Genomic DNA, 17,454 nt, shown 5'->3' with positions numbered 1-17,454 from the left:
TTTGCAGGATTGTAACAGCAAATTCTTTCTGTTGTAGTTTGTCATTTACCCTAACTGTTTCCAATAATTAAATTTTATATGCATAATGCCTCAGATTCTTATGGAGCACTTTATGAATTGTTAATCTCAGTAGTTGTAGTTGAGCAACAGCAATTATGGATGGACTTAGATGGGGAACATTGACTGATGGATATGCTCAATATCTTCCGATGTTCTTGGTATTCCAGTCCTCGATTTATGTAGCACTATCCCCATTTCCATAAATTGCTTATGCCAGTTGTGAATCAATTGACATGCTGGAGCTTGTTTTCCATATTTAGCTGCGTAATTCCTTCATGTTTGTATATCTGACTTTGCTTCGATAAACCAAGACACAATATTGTGCCTTTTATTGTTGAGTTGGCATTTTCTGAGATATAAAAACAACATTAATTGCAGTCTGAAACATAAAAGCATAACATTAGAAAAGCCATTAATATCATTAAAAACTTTAATAATAACATATTAATATGCAACAAAAATTTATCTGCCACCCCTCCTAAGGTTTTCATAATGACTTTTTGAAATTGTCCTAAGACTCTGTGGACACTGTTTACACACACGCACACACATGTGTATATATATATATATATATATATATATATATATATATATATATATATATATGTTTGTTTTTATGTCAAATTATAATAAAAACAATTATACATTAAACTGAAGAACTGTTCAATACATTTTGTAGAGTACATATTTATACTTTTACAAGAAGAGTAGTGACAGTACCTTCGAAGTTTCATCCTGTTAGCCTTCATTCGATTGCCTGATGCAGGTTAGCAGACCAAAACTTCGAAGTTAGTGACCGCTCTTTTCGTATGATGTATAAATGTATGTATGATAAGCCACAACTACAGTGAAATATATATCTGTTGCTCATGTGGTCACTTCCAATATAATTTCGTTTGATTTAGTTCTGAAGTATATTGTTTTTTTTAACACTATACATCTTTAAAGGGATTTTTCTCACAGATGAAAAACTGCATGTTCTGGCATTTAAACAATGCACGTACATTTTATTCATAATGTTTTTCTATATATTTAAATATATGTGTATGTGTGTGGAAAGAGAGAGAGAACGAGAACAAGATAGCAGTGTTTTAATTTCCTTTTCCTTTCCTTATCTCAACTTACTGGTTTACTTTTACTTTTCCTACTAATAGTTGTTTGAAATGATGATGAAATCTGCTGTTATTCACATATATTGAACTTCTATTTTTCTCCACAAATATACAAACACATCATTTGTTGACACTACCAAAATTCCTGACATACCAAATGAAGCTTCTCCCTATCTTACCATCACTTATCATCTACAATACTAGCTGATTTCTTTTCGATTCTTTTTTGAAGTGAACACAGTTTATCAATTGTGTGATAGTTATTGTGTCAGACCTGAGTGTGGAGGAAAAAATCTCTAGCCATTACACATAACAATATATACTATCAGGATCCTTGCACTTCCACCTCAAGTCTGTATGAAACCTTATAAAATGTCTGGATTTGATCGCTCAATCTATCATTTTACTGCTAGAACAAAGAAAAACCAAATACACACACTTTTCATTCTCTGTTAAGATTCAGATGTTATTTGCAGAATTTTAAACAACAACCTCATATGTATTTAGTAAAAATGATTCACATTTTTTTTTCTTTTTAGTGTAGAATATGAAGTGGATTCTTCTTCATATGCTTAAGTACTCTTGCTTCTCATAAGCAAACTCTACTTATATAAATATTGTTTGTATATGAGCAGCATGTGTGTGTGTATGTATATATATGCAAATATGTACGTATATATATATATATATATATATATATATATATATATATATATATATATATATACACACACATACACACATTCATAAAATATACACATACATTATATATATTTGTACATATTTGCATATTTATATATATTTATTTATTTATATGTTTACAGGATTAATATAAAGTTTTAGTGCAATTTTAATTTTTTATAACTTTAGTTCTGTATATGATGGAATTAATCTGTTGAGAACATTTAGAAACTTGATGTTTCTAGTTTATCAGTCATTCAAAATTGGCATTATTATTGTGTAGCAATTGTTTATTAAAATAACTTCTTCGTCATTTCATGAATTCATGGAAACACTACCATTTATTCAACTAAACATTGTCCTATAGCTATGAGACATATTTTTAGAACTTCAGGATTGCAACATTGTTTGTATATTTAATGATGGAGGACATGTTGAAAATTAACAATCTCAGGGCCAAATCTATTTTTAAAAAGTAAAAGTTGTGTTATATCCTCTCTCTTATCTTTTTCACAGATTAATCCTACCATATATACTCTTTTACTCTTTTACTTGTTTCAGTCATTTGACTGCGGCCATGCTGGAGCACCGCCTTTTAGTCGAGAAAATCGACCCCAGGACTTATTCTTTGTAAGCCTAGTACTTATTCTAGCGGTCTCTTTTTGCCGAACCGCTAAGTTACGGGGACGTAAACACACCAGCATCGGTTGTCAAGCGATGTTGAGGGACAAACACAGACACAGACACACACACATACATACACCTATATATACATATATACGACGAGCTTCTTTCAGTTTTCGTCTACCAAATCCACACACAAGGCTTTGGTCGGCCCGAGGCTATAGTAGAAGACACTTGCCACGCAGTGGGACTGAACCCGGAACCATGTGGTTGGTAAGCAAGCTACTTACCACACAGTCACTCCTGCGCCTATATATATATATATATCACTAAAGTTATGAACATTTAAAATCCCACAGAGATTAGAACCTTTGCCATCCTTTGTTCTCTCTGGATATATGTAATGGCTGGATGCTGTTCGAGTCAGCCCAACACAACTTTACCACAGTAACACTAAATATGTTTATATATGCTTGATAGGTTATGCCATCGACTGTGTGAAGAAATATATAATTAATCTCGCTTGATGTTTTTCAAATCATCACCATATTTTGTATATAACAGGATGCATATATAGTTCTTAACCAATATTAATGCATATGTGAAAAGTATGCTTGGTATGAAGAGAATCTAGGGAGACTCAATATTATGATTGTCCGATTTTCAATCCTTTTAGCTGCTCACTTCCTAGTTTTGTGCTCTCTTTTAACTTAGCTTTTAACCTCCAAAATAGTTTCCACAGCAAGATTTTGTATACTTACAAACACAAAAGATTAATAAAATAATTATTAGCAGGCACAGCTGTGTAGTTAAGGAGCTCACCTTGATTCCATGTGGTTTCAGGTTCAGTCCCACTACGTGGAACCTTGGACAAATGTCTTCTATTATAGCGCCCTTTGTGTGTGTGTGTGTGTGTGTTCCCCCATCATCACTTGACAAGTTGTGTTGGTTTGTTTATGCCTCCATAACTTTGCGGGTCAGCGAAAGGGACTGATAGGATAAGTATCAGACTTAGAAAATAAGTACAGCGGTTGAATTGTGTGGTGTGATGGAGGAAAAAGACAACAAGAAGCAAAAGAGAGAATGAAACACTGGGACCTTACCTTGTTGACCGTGGCGGTGTAAACGATTGCTCTAGATCAAAACATGTCTTCTCCCTAAGCCGTCTGTCTTCGAACTGACCCCACGTGCTCGCTGTCCACCGGTCTGGCCCTTCCGGTCTGTCTTCACTTCCGTTTGCTTCATCTCTCTCCACCAACAACACATAGCTCATCACAGCCCATAACACCACATGTAACACCACAAATTGTTTCACTAAACCCTTCAAGATGGTACCCAGCATGGCCTCAGTCAAATGACTGAAGCAATAAGATATCTTGTTTCACTACCCACAGTATACTTTGGAATTACACACACACACACATATACATCCACTACTATACCTATCACCCCCACCATAACTACAATTTGTTCTTGAACCATTATTGTTTTGGTTAATTACTTTATTACATTGTTCTACTATTCCTGAAAGGTATTAATTGCTAATTTAAGAAGAGAGAATGGTACATATTCAATAATGTAATTGGTAATGATGTTGTCCATTGAGCAATATTTATGCAGTTTGAGTTCTATCATGTGTACCTGTTGCTGTTTTCTATCTCAAACTGGTGATCATAATGTTTAATATATAATGAATCACTAGTTATTACAATTTCTAAAGTTATTTTTCAGGTTTTAAACAATTTTGAAAGTATTCCTGTAAGTATTGCCTAGTAAATGAAAATGAAGAAATCCTTATGATTAGTAATGATTATTATCATTATTATTATTATTAGACTAATAAGAGTGTGTGTTTTGAATTCTCTTTCTTTTAACAATACTTGTTACATGACATAGATCCCAGCTAATATTGAGTTGTTCTTTTCTCACATGTTCTTTGATTTTTGTTTCCTGTAGTAAGATGTTAATGACTGGGCTGTAAATCATATTCTCATCACAGTAGTTAATGATATTTTTAGTCTTGAGTACTGTGGACTTCATCTGCTCATCACTACATTTTTGAAAATGACGGAAAATTTTCACAGATAACATTAATAGTGTTTTGCCCAAATCATTAGAAATGCATTTTTAATTTTTTTTAATCAAAATTTGAAACCATTCTGGGGTAATGGTTATAACTCTGGCACTATTTCAGCAAATCCATTAGCAATATTAGTGGCACTCAAATTTTGAAATCATATTAGGATTTAGGAAATTTAACAAAATATAAAATTTTAGTTAGGGGGTTAGAGAACCAGAAATAAGTTGTAGCTGGCCAATTCAGGTAGACTGGAAAATATTTCAGAGTACCAAAATTCAAACTATACAATTTTTTTCACTTTATATCTATGGGTCAGTGTGAGTGTGTAGTAATGTTTGTTTTTACATCGTTATATATAAAAACAATTCAACATGAAACTGAAGGATTACTCAATACTTTTTTAGTACAGTATATATTAATATATTTAGTCGGTTATATATAACTAGGAAAAGGTTGACTGTGACTTTGAAGTTTTAGCTTGTTTACCTTCATCGGACTGTCATTTACTTTGATTCTTTTTAGCTTTAAGTAGTCTTTGGCAGTTTTTTTTTTTTTTTTTTTTGTATGGGTGATTTAGCCTATGATAATGGTGAATAGGTATAGTGTAGATAGACAGGGTAAGTAGTTGTGTAGAAAGTGGGGGAAATTCAACCTCAGTCTGATCTATGTAGTTTGTCCAACTATATTATCTACATTCTTTTGTGAACCCTAATATTCAAAGAGTGCTGTGACTTGAATTTGACACATCTGTTCACATGTGACTGAACCCTAAACAATATCAAGATTCCTCGTCAAACCAAAATAATTCTCCTCATCATACCTTTCTATCAACTCACCCTACGGATACACATGCCTCCTATCTTCCTCTATTCCCATCCCCCAACTTAATTACTACTTTCCCTGTCTACTTGCATAATACCTATTTATCTTTCACATAAACCAAACTATCCCCCAAAACACAAACTTGCCGAAAACTATTTAATGCCAAAATGAACCAAAGTAAATTATAGTTTGAAGAAGGCAACTATGCTGAAACTTCAGAGTCACTGTAAACCTTTTTCTTATATAAGAGGTCGACCCAGGGATACATAGGATGAAGTGGTGAAGCATGATCTTTGAATATTGGGCCTCACGGAGGTAATGACTAGTGACTGAGACCTTTGATGATATGCTGTACTTGAGAAGACTCATCAAGCCAAGTGAAATTGTAGCCATGGCTGTTGCTGGTGTCATGTAAATGGCACCTGTGAAATTGTAATTGTGGCCATTGCCGGTAGCATGATCTTCGAATCTTGGATCTCACAGAGGAGAAGGACAAGCTGGTGAAGCATGATCTTCAAATGTTGAGCCTCATGGAAGCGATGACAAGTGACTGAGGCCTTTAGTGCTATGCTATGCTCGAGAAGACTTGTCAAGCCAAGTGAAGCCATAGTTGTGACCCGTTGCCAGTGCCATGTAAATGGCACCCATTAAATCATAGCCGTGACTGTTACTGGTGTGATGGAAATAGCATGCATGCTGGTGGCACATAAAAAGCACTCATTACACTCTTGGAGTGGTGGCATTAGGAAGGGCATCTAGCTGTAGAAACCATGTCAAATCAAACTGGAACCTGATGCAGTTCTTTGGTTTACCAGTTCCAGTCAAACTGTCTAACACATGCCAGCATGGAAAGTGGACCTTAAATGATATATATATATATACATATATATATATATATATATATATATATATATATATATATAAGAGAGGTGGAGATGTGTATGTAATACAGTGACTGTATAATTGAACTGCAGAATTTTTTAAGCATGTTTCTGCTATCTATTTTACACTGCAATTAGTTCCTCAGTTACAGAGCTATATCTGATTATTATAGCAAATAGCAATGTAATTAGCATTATACACTAGATTAACAATGATTACACCTCATTAAAGAGGTTTGTTTTAATACATAGATAACCACAAAAATATAAATAACATACTCAGAGATATAATTAGAATACTGCATGAAAATAATTTTTTTTCTTTATTACACACAAAAAAAAAAAAAAGAAATTTTAATGAAAGAATAAATTTTCCAAATGATATTGAAACCTAATGAGTTTTCCATTTCTTATAACATTTCGTTTTCTTTGTATTTTCTTATGTCAACGATCCTGCAACTAGAGGTTATAAGATAGTTTATTGTGTGTCATTTGCCATTGGTTTTTAAATTGTTTGACCAATTTATGATATAATATCATCTTAAATCGAGTTTTCTCTTGCAGTATTTGGACTTTGAATTTTTGTGAAATGTAGTTTAGTTTCAGTTTCACTAACTAGTGACTTTATCTTTCTGCTCCTGTTGTTTTTTTTCTGTAGAATTTAGATTATTTCTGGAATTTCCTTTTTTTTTTTTTTTTTTTTTATAGAAAACTTATGTAGATTTAAAGTGTGTTTTTCTTTACCCCTCATCTTCCTCCTCTTAATTTTCTTGATTTCAGAGACAGCAGTGAAGAAATCTAGAACTTTCATTTTTGTGAATATTTTAATCTGAAAATCATGATACCAACTTTTCCTCCAGTCTAAATAAATCAGCACTCTTCTCTCTCTCTCTCTCTCTTTATATATATATATATATATATATATATATATATATATATATATATATATATATATATATATATATATATATGTATGTATGTATGTATCACTCCATTTCTTTCTACATCTATATCTGCCTACATACACACACTCACATGCACGCATTGAGAAGTTTTATTTCTGGTGAGTTTCAGGAGTACATCGATCCTGATGAAGACCCTGAGGAGGTAAACTGAAAACCTTTCTGTCTGTCAGCTAGCAGCAACAGTTATCGCAACCAATTACGACTTGCATGTTGCTATTTGTTCTATTCTCATTAATCCTGTGACAGTTACTAAAACCCTGATCATCATAACAAACTTAACTACCAGAAATTTTCCCCCCATTCCTCTACAAATCCGTCATCAGGTTCTCTTTATACATCTACATATTCTTAGAACTATTTTGAAATTACAATAATAACACAACTAGACATTGCTGGTAGGAGTAGTGCTGGTATAATTACACACGTCTATAAATTCTACTCAATGATGGTCAGGTGTGTTGCTGTCTAACAGTCCAGCTTGTTGTTCTTGTTAGCATTGTGGTTCTTGTTTTGCTGTTATTCTTCTTCTTATTGTTATTATTTGTTTACTGTTTCCTTTTACTATCAGCAGTTTTAAAATTTGACTTATTTCCAGTAACAAGGAAGAAAAGAAGTAAAACTAACCAAAATTAGAAGTGATTTCATTGGCAATATATTGTCAATGAATGTCCTTCGTATTGTTTGATCTTTGATCTTAAGAGCATTCATAATCCTGCCATTGTGGGTTGGGCTACTCCATATGTTGTTCAATCAAGACCCTTTATTTTTCTTTAACTTTATTGCTTTCATTGTATGTGTGTGCATGCGTGTGCGTGCATGTGTGTGTTTGTGTGTGTACAAAAGCCTTGTGATTTTTTATTATGCCCCTTTATATTCTGAGTTCAAACCCCACCTTGGCCTGCTTTACTTTTCACCTTTCCAAGGCTAAACTAAATGCTGAAGTTGAAGCCTATGTAATCTTTGAACTGTAACTATACTCCATCATGGCCACAGCTCAAAGCTGGAAACTAACTAGATAATTTATAATGCTTTCAATGCTACCTTATAGTTAGATTTTTAATGCTTGTTATTTCAAATGTCTCAATTCTACTTTAGTTGAATTTTACAAACAACAAATTTATAAAACAGCCAGTTGCTGCAGCAAAGTGAAATACTGAAGTTATTATGTGAACTGAATGTTTTCATGGCAAGTCTTTCAATGTATCCATAGTTATAGTTATGAGGATTTCTTTTCAAGAACGTAATTTGTATTCTTTTTTGGTTATATTAGGAGATCTTAAAAGAACCTTCAGACTATGTGTTCTTCACTTTACACTGTTTAGTCAATGATACTGAATCTATCAATAATTTGAATGAGCTTGGATGACTTAACCAAAGGGTTTCAGAAACTCATTGTAGAGGTTGAGAGGCCTTATCCATTCAATAGCCAAATCCACCGAACACTAGATTGGCACCCTAAATAGCATAATTATTCAGTCAGTAACATTGGCACTGTGATGATGAGTAATTCATTGACCTGCAGTACTAAGTTCCATTTCTCCTGTAGAGAAAGCTACTTACAGTAGACTAGCAACCAGTTCCAGAAGAGATTGATCTCTCATGCATTTAATGCTGTGGAAAATGAAAACAAGCATCAGAACTATGGAATCTTGTGATTCAAAAAAATATTGTGGCAGTCTGGATAATTTGAAGCTGTTTATCCAACGAAATTGTTATATTTTTAAATATTTTGAGTTGTTTATCCAACAAATTGAAGTAGCCCAGTTAATTATAGCTGTTTATTCAGTGCATCTGAGGTAATTCAGATAGTTTTTTTTTACTTCTTTATATTGATCCTGCATTAAAAACCACTTCGCTGTGTCAATAGAAATTTCTAGTTAAAATTTAACTTCATCTCTGTTTATTTCCTCTGACATTAAATTGCTTTCCTAACTAATTTTTTAAAATCAAGCTGATAATATATTTACATTCTTAATCACAAACAATAGATAGGACGCAGTAGCAGCTTCGTTCAATATCTCCTTCTGTCTTATATCTTACATAAATTGTTGTGTGGAGTATATACTGTAGCAATCTCTATACGAAGCCTTAGTATTAGATATATCACTATAAATCATAGGTGTAGTATTGTTTGTATCCTGTTATCCAATGCAGTGTCTTTATAAGATTATAGTATTATACTATAGTATTACTTGTACCATAGTGCTTCTATTAAAGTAAAATATATATTGAGCATAACCAAGTACTTCGTGATGTAACTACTATCTGTGACAACATACCAGTTGTGGATATTTATTAGAGTTTGATATTGATTTCTTATATAGATTTATAATGCCATTAGTGATGTAGATGAAGTGAAATACGTTTGAACATTGAAACAAAATTGTAGACTTGCTGAGAGCTTACTTCTACTCCATGGTCCTTGACTATAAATATAGAACTTATAACATTCTCTTGCTTGGCTTCAGTATTGAACCTGCCTTGGTATTCTCTTTACCTGGCTACAATATTGAGCATGCTGTTTTATTCTTTTTATCTAACTACAATATTGATATTCTATTGATACAACATTGACCCTTCTCATTATCTGGCTACAATACTGACTTTTCTTTTTACTTGGCTATACTATTCACTCTTCTTACTAAGCCATTCTTTTAAAATTACTGGTGCTCAGTTAATTATGTAACAACATTGACTCCTCCTCCTACTCTCTCTACACACTTCTAATAGTTCTTCCTCTGTTCCCTCATCCTTTCCCTTTATGCTAATACTTCAGACTATGAACTTGGTTCAAGCAGTTCCAAAAATTAAGCAGCATTTAAATGGGCTTTTTCATTCAAAAAACCTGACAGACTAATGGGTTACATGGTACTCTAACATTGCAGGTTATAATAATAATAATAACTGGAATATCAATAAAGAACAAAATCGTTTTTTAGTTATCTTTCTAAAGGTCAATACACTGTATACTATTTGAAACCATTGTTAGGCAGTAAGCTGGCAGAATCATTAGCATGCCGGGCATAATACTTTGCAGCGTTTCATCTGTCCTTACGTTCTGAGTTCAAATTCTGCTGAGGTCCACTTTGCCTTTCATCCTTTTGGGGTTGATGAATTACCAGTGAAATGTTATGGTTGATGTAATTGACTAGTCCCCTCCACCCAAATTTCAGGCCTTGTGCCTTTAGTAGAAAGGATTATTATCATTATTATTATTATTTCTACTTTAATGATCCCCATTCTCCTACCCGCCTAACCATTAAATGCTTTCTATTTTTTATTATATCTAATCAGCTCACAAATACATTTAGCAATTATATATATATATATAATATATATCTTATTTCTCTAGTTATTTTTTTTTTTAGCATCCTATATTTCATTTTATGTGCTTTCTTCCAAATTTTCATCTCTTAATCTAGTTTTTCTTTCTTTCTTCTATTTCTCTTCTGATTCTTGTATTTGGTTCTGTCTATGCATTTTTTATTGGCAACTTCACAATTTCAAAGCTGGTTTGTACAACACAGTTGCAATTTATCTCTTATTTTTTCCTTCCTTTACATTCTGGATTGTTCTGGATAATGGTGCTTGCTTTATACATTATTTACATCTTTCTTTGATCAAACAAACTTCTCAGAAAAAAAACGAATTGTTATTTTTATTTTTTTTTATTTTTTAATTTGAAAATAATTTTAAAAAATACCGTTTTTATCATTTGTTTTTTTTTTACATTCCAAGGAATTTTTCAGTTTTTGTAATGTATAAATATCATATATTCATATATAATGTTTAAAAATATTTGTTGTTGATACTATTATTATCATTATTATTATTATTATTATTATTATTATTAACAATAACATTTTTATCTTTAAAGCACAAAATTGTTCTCTATTGTTGAGAAGGAAACAAAATTATGAAAATAACAAAATCAAATTATTTGAACAAGACTGATGTAAGAAGAATATTATCAATACAAAAAAAAATGCTGGTGAACTTATCAGCTGTGTGACAGTTCCAGGAATTGCTGATGGTGGGGGTCACATGCATACAGTGATATATTCCCTGTATTTTGTAATAATCTTTGTGAACTTCACAGTAGCATACAGATAAAACACACACACACACACTTTGTACTATTGAGTAGTTAATACACTCAGAAAATATTGCTACAAGTGTATATTAGTAAGATATCTGCAAAATGATCACCATGCTTTAACAGTGAGCAGACATTTTAGTGATAACTTTTTGCTCTGGGCTAGAATTATATCCAACAGAATATTTAACTCTCATCTACCTAATATTACAGAAACCAGAGTTGAACACAGTTTCCTATCTATTCTTATGATTAACTGACAATATCTCTAGTGATACTATTTTCCTTAGGAGTTTCAGTTTTATTTTCAAAATAGTCTGTTCAGATGTTTAGCAAACATTTTTATTTTGTTTTGTACATTAGTATAAAAAAAATTGATGTTTCGAATAAACTAGTTTATTTATATATATGTCTGTAGTATAGTGGCTTTATGCTTTTACTGCATCATTTTGTGGTACTCTAGCATGGCCAGGTTTACTGTGGAATTTCTTGTGGTTTCAAGCAGATTAGTGTATTGTAATGAAAAAAAAAAAAAAAGCAGTCACAGCTAAATGCTGATTGTACTATTGTTTTGTAGCTGATCTAGTAGTAGACATCTTGTCTTCTTTTCAAGAATATTCAGGTTTCAGAAATGATTTCTACAGTAAATTTGTTCCTTTTTAAGATAGTAGCTTTGAAAATTTAAGGATAATAATATCAATGTTTTTGTTAGAAATCCAGATGACTGTTGAGGCTTCTGGCTCCCTCATTGGTGCATTTGTCAAATTGTTCAACTGAAATTTAATGGGAAACCAAGTGTTAGTAATATGCTCATTTTTTTTACAAATCTTAGGAGACCCTGTGGCCAATATTAATTTTTTTCTCCAAAGAATTAATGGATGCAAAACTAATCTTCCTCCAGACAGCTTACCAATTTCTTGCAAGTTACATTTCCTAACATTCTGGTACATGTTTCCACTAATTAAATAAACTGAAGCAATGAGAACAAAATGTTTCTCCATATATGCTCTGAAATGTTTTACTGTGGATTAGAACTCACAACCCATGAAATGACAGCTATCTTTACTGTTTAAGAACCACTATAGAACTTAACAGAACCAAAGTATCAGTTGGTACTACTACTACTGTCTTAAGGCTTGATATAACCAAGAAGATATATAGAAATATATAGAAAAGAAACTAGAAGCCAATGGTGATGGAGAGAGAGAGGGAGAAGTGGAAAGAGATGTTTTTAAAAGTTGGTGTTATCTGTGAACGTGTTGTCAGAAACTTCCTTGCAATATGCGAGTTATATCAACATTTATGGAGATGATAACAAGGTGTATTATCTGTACTTAACACACCTGAAAATTGTGCTCTTTCATATTTCAGGAATTACATTCAGTTCATCGAGTGTGATTTGTTTGGAATGATGGTAATGTGTGTGTGTGTGTGTGTGTGTGTGTGTGTGTGTGTGTGTGTGTGTGTGTGTGTAACTGTGGTGGTTGTGTTGGAGTGTGAATAATGTGATAAGAGATGAATGAAATGTGTGTAGTGAATATAGTTGCAAAGGTTGGGTGGGTGAGGTGCAGGGTTTAGAGGTAGTAGCTGCAGTAGTAGTAACATAACAAAATCTATAATTAACATTTTGGAAAGTTTCTTAAAAGTACATTTTAGAAAATTAATCAGGTTTAAAGAAATGTTTTGTTCATTAGTCCATGTGGTCTGATAAAGAATTTTAAAACACGTTTTTTTATCATATTTTCACATGAATAAGGAGTGATGGTTATCTTGTATGTTTTTTTTACTGTATAAAAATAATTTAGTTCACTTTACTGTGTGTGTATGTGAGTGTGTATTTGCATATTTTTCATGGTGTTTTACATACATTGGATGGCTTTGCAAGTTCAGAGATTTTTTATTAGATGTTGAAAGTGCTTTTTGTTTGTTTATTAGCTACTGAATATTTGTCATAGCATTAACCACTCATCCATAAAGTAAAAATAAGCATCCTGCACAGACCCTTCCCCAGGTTAATTTGACAAAGGTTAGCTGAGGAATGTGCCTAACTCTAAGTACATGTGCAAGGTTATATATATATATATATATATATATATATATATATATATATATACATATATATATAGTTCATGTTTACCTTACAATATTTTGTATACACTATTTCACAACCTATATTTTTATGTCCAACAAATGGGTTTTTAAAAATCTACTAGTATACATTTTATATACATTGGCATTTGTTAAGCAAACACATACTTAAAGCTCAGCATGTACTGTTTATGTCCCCACAATATGTCAGGCTCTGACAGGCTCTGAAAATACATGATCACTGAATGGATAGTATATAAACACATGTGCATGTTATATATACACTTAGAGTACATTTCCAGTAACATTTGAACTCATAACCTTTAGATTAGAAACCTCAAATTCTTCACTTCCAATTGTGCATATATTAGGTTTGGGACGCAGTACTTTGGCAATGTTTAAGCTTCTGATCATCTTGGTTCCTCAATCAAGTGTCATTTAGTGTAGTTATGATTGGCTCTTGATGACATTACAGCTGAGAAGAGGACAAGATTAGTTGCTTTTCTAGCATCCAATTCAGTATATCCACTTTCTCAGATCAAATCCTGTTTGATTTTTACTCTGAGGATTACCTAGCTTGTGTGGCACAATGGCCCAGTGGTTAGGGCAGCGGACTCGCGGTCATAGGATCACTGTTTTGATTCCCAGACTGGTTGTTGTGAGTGTTTATTGAGCAAAAACACTTAAAGCTCCACGAGACTCCGGCAGGGGATGGCGGTGAACCTTGCTGTACTCTTTCACCACAACTTTCTCTTACTTCCTGTTTCTGTTGTGCCTGTAATTCAAAGGGTCAGCCTTGTCACACTGTATCACGCTGAATATCCCCGAGAACTACGTTAAGGGTACACGTGTCTGTGGAGTGCTCAGCCACTTGCACGTTAATTTCATGAGCAGGCTGTTCCGTTTATCGGATCAACTGGAATCCTTGACGTCGTAAGCGACGGAGTGCCAACAACAACCTAGCTGGATTTAATTGTCTGTATACAAAATTGTCTTTCAATCGAGTCAAATGATGCCACAGGCTCAAAATAAATGGTAAAATGCTGTATTTCAGATTTACCCAAGCCATTTTATTATGGTAACATTGATATTATGCTGTTATTTAGCCCCATCTGAGTTCTAACCAAGCAGATTTATGATCAAAGCATTCCCTCCATCACTATCCACTATCATTTTCAGATGATGGACTCAGAACTTAACTATCCATTGTGTCCTTTCATGTTTAAGATAGTATGGTTTAATGAGAATTTAGCTGCCATTTCTAGCATACTGTGTGACCACATAGAAACTTTTTTAATAGTAATGATTAGATAAGTTCCAAGTATTCTGAGACCACAATGCAGTTTTGATTATTTGTTGGAATAATAATTACATCCATTATGTTTTACTTCTACCCTTTAGCCATCCCTCTACCTCTGCATTGGCTACAGTGTCTCCTACATCCCTGAACAATACGCCCACACTGTCTCACATCTAGCTGTCATCCACATCATGTTTCACCTCCTCCTGTCACTCACACTGTATTGCTCTCACTCCTGTCACTCAGTCCCCCCCCCCCATCTCACCAACACTGTTTTTGGATTCCAAGATACCAACCCTTTAAGTAGTCTTCCATTATGTCTGCTTGATCAAGGCTGACCTTGGCTAAGCAACAGCAAACTACCTCATCTTTAATCATATCTCCAAGTTGCATGGCAAATCTTGCACAAACCCCAGTGGCCAATCATACCTTCCTTCCCCCCCATTCTTGGTTTTTACACACACACGCACACACACACACACACACACACACACTTTTACATTTTTTTGTGGATTGTGGTCGTGCTTGGTGCAGTTATGAAAACGACAACTAAGTGGTCTTATTAGATTTCACGTATTCAATCCTACAGCAGGGACTAAACACTTAGTAATAAAAACTTTATTATTATTTTAACCCTTTTGATACCAACCTACCTGAGACTGCTCCAGGTTCTATGTCATAAATATATATAGTTTTACATACTAATAAAGTAGTTTTAGGCACTTTATCCTTTGTTTTCTGCAAGCACCCATCAATTTCAATCTCAATAGAAAAAAGACTTGGTCTTTTTTGGCTACACATTATCTCAAAAGGGTTAAACATATCAATAAAAGACAAATTAATCAACTTGATTACTGTTGATTACACTGGCCAATTCAATTGGCTACACTCCACTGCTGATAAAATTTTGGTCTTCTGTACCAAACATAGAAATCATAATTATGATTATAACCCATATTTGTTGGTTTATAATTCGCTGTAATGCAACTGAAGTTTGTGCTTTAACCCTTCAGCATTCAGATTACTTTATCAAATGTTATGTTCATTTATTCACATTGTTTTGAATTAATCATGTATTATCTTGTAGCTTCAAGATTTCAAATGATGTAATTGTTTACTTTTAGAATGACATTGTAGAATAAGTATGAGAGGCCATATCTGGCTGATTTGAACTTAGAACAGGTAGAATATTCAGGTCAGAGTGTCTGGTTTAAACGTTAAAGGGTTAATATTTCTGAAATTTTTAAATAAGCTAGGGTACAAGAGAAGGCAGTGTACAACCTCTCTCTCTTTCTCTCTCTCTCTCTTTCTCTCTCTCTCTCTTTCTCTCTCTCTCTCTTTCTCTCTCTCTCTCTCTCTCTCTCTCTCTTCGTTGATTCCCAATCAGAACATCTGTAGCTAAAAAAAAAAAAAAGATATATGCAAGGAAGGAGGAACTTTGGGGTTGCATGAGGTCAAGTTTGAACACATGCAACATAGTAGTAAACTCTACTAAATGCAACTAAGAACCAAATCATGTTACACTCATGTAACCTTCACCAAAAACAAAAAAACAAAAAAATGAATAAATAATAATAATAATAAATTAAATCCTTTGATCAAATTGTAGAGTCAGTTCATGTTCTGTGTAGTTCCATTTTGCTTTTCAAGTTATTTCTTTTGTTAAATGGTATTTTATTGTTTGGGTTCTCTTTTGAATGCGCAACATCACTTGTTATTGCAAAATGTTGTTATTGTTTATTGTATTTGCATGGTGATACTTTATTTCATTTATTAAAACTGTCTGGAAAAAGTTGTTTTTATTTTTAGCGTTACGTTTTTTTGTTATCTATTTTTTTTTTACTGCAATTTGGTAAATAATTTTTCTCGATAATATTGTTTTATTGGTGTTTATACTTTAAGTTTTTATTTTATTTTAATTTTGTTTTTTAATCTATAATTGACATTTTGCCTTTTAATTTGAATAAATGGGAAGGAGATTTAGTGTCTTGTTATGAAGACATAGTAGAAATAGTCTCACACACACTCACAGACACACACACTCTCACATACACGATTATATTCTCTCTAGATTTCTACGATTATGAAATCTAAGAAAACATTTTAATGTTTTATATTAATAATTATTTTTTCATAGTTGTCTAGAAATACATTTTCCATAAGGTTGAATAATTTTCAAAACGTTTGTTTTTACTATATCCTTCAAAAGTAGGTCTGCTGCATACAAATAAAATAAGAAATGTATAACCAGTTTTAGCTCGTGTGTGTGTGACAAAACCACCATCAACTAAAACCTCTGTCGAGCAAGTCTAGATGTTATTAGAACTAGAATCTCAATGGAAGATAGCTCTGACAGAATGTTAATACAAAATACAATGGGTTCAACACATGAAAAAAAAAAAAAAAATATGAAGCTAAACAAACACATCAAACATGCATCCCATCTTCATCTGCCTAGCAAATATCATTATTGTTTCTACACCTGGGTAGCACCATTCAGCCTGGCAATGTCAGCAGCATCAAAAATATCAACACTGCTTGGGAATCGTAGACAAGAAGCAAAGGGCCAAACATAAGCTCAGTGTGTTCATTGTCAACACCTGCCTATACTTACAAAGCTGGAAACAAATACAAACACCAAATCTCCAACACAAATTGTTACACAGCTGCTAGTATCAAAGGAAGAAATTGAATGAAATATAGAAAATAAAGAAAATAAATCAAAACGGACTTTGTTGCCTAAAG

At 32.9% G+C, this 17,454-nt stretch overlaps 1 protein-coding gene across 9 annotated transcripts in view; it reads left to right on the top strand.

The window, feature by feature from the left end:
• LOC106877443 (uncharacterized) overlaps positions 1-17,454 on the top strand; it is a 114,691-nt gene that overhangs the window by 61,116 nt on the left and 36,121 nt on the right. For 4 of the 9 annotated variants that reach the window (XM_089366015.1, XM_089366014.1, XM_089366013.1 and 1 more), the window contains exons 6-7: positions 4,209-4,235; positions 7,335-7,367. The exons of 2 other annotated variants lie outside the window; for them this stretch is intronic. In XM_089366015.1, the coding sequence (XP_089222141.1) occupies positions 4,209-4,235; positions 7,335-7,367 (60 nt within the window). The remainder of the gene's footprint in view (positions 1-4,208; positions 4,236-7,334; positions 7,368-17,454) is intronic. 3 more of the 9 variants (XM_052974307.2, XM_052974303.2, XM_052974308.2) reach the window with 1 other exon arrangement.

This window comes from Octopus bimaculoides, chromosome 18 (assembly GCF_046866305.1).
Source record: "Octopus bimaculoides isolate indiv1 chromosome 18, ASM4686630v1, whole genome shotgun sequence".
NCBI lineage: Eukaryota > Metazoa > Mollusca > Cephalopoda > Octopoda > Octopodidae > Octopus > Octopus bimaculoides.
This window is presented reverse-complemented; position numbering and strand designations above follow the sequence as displayed.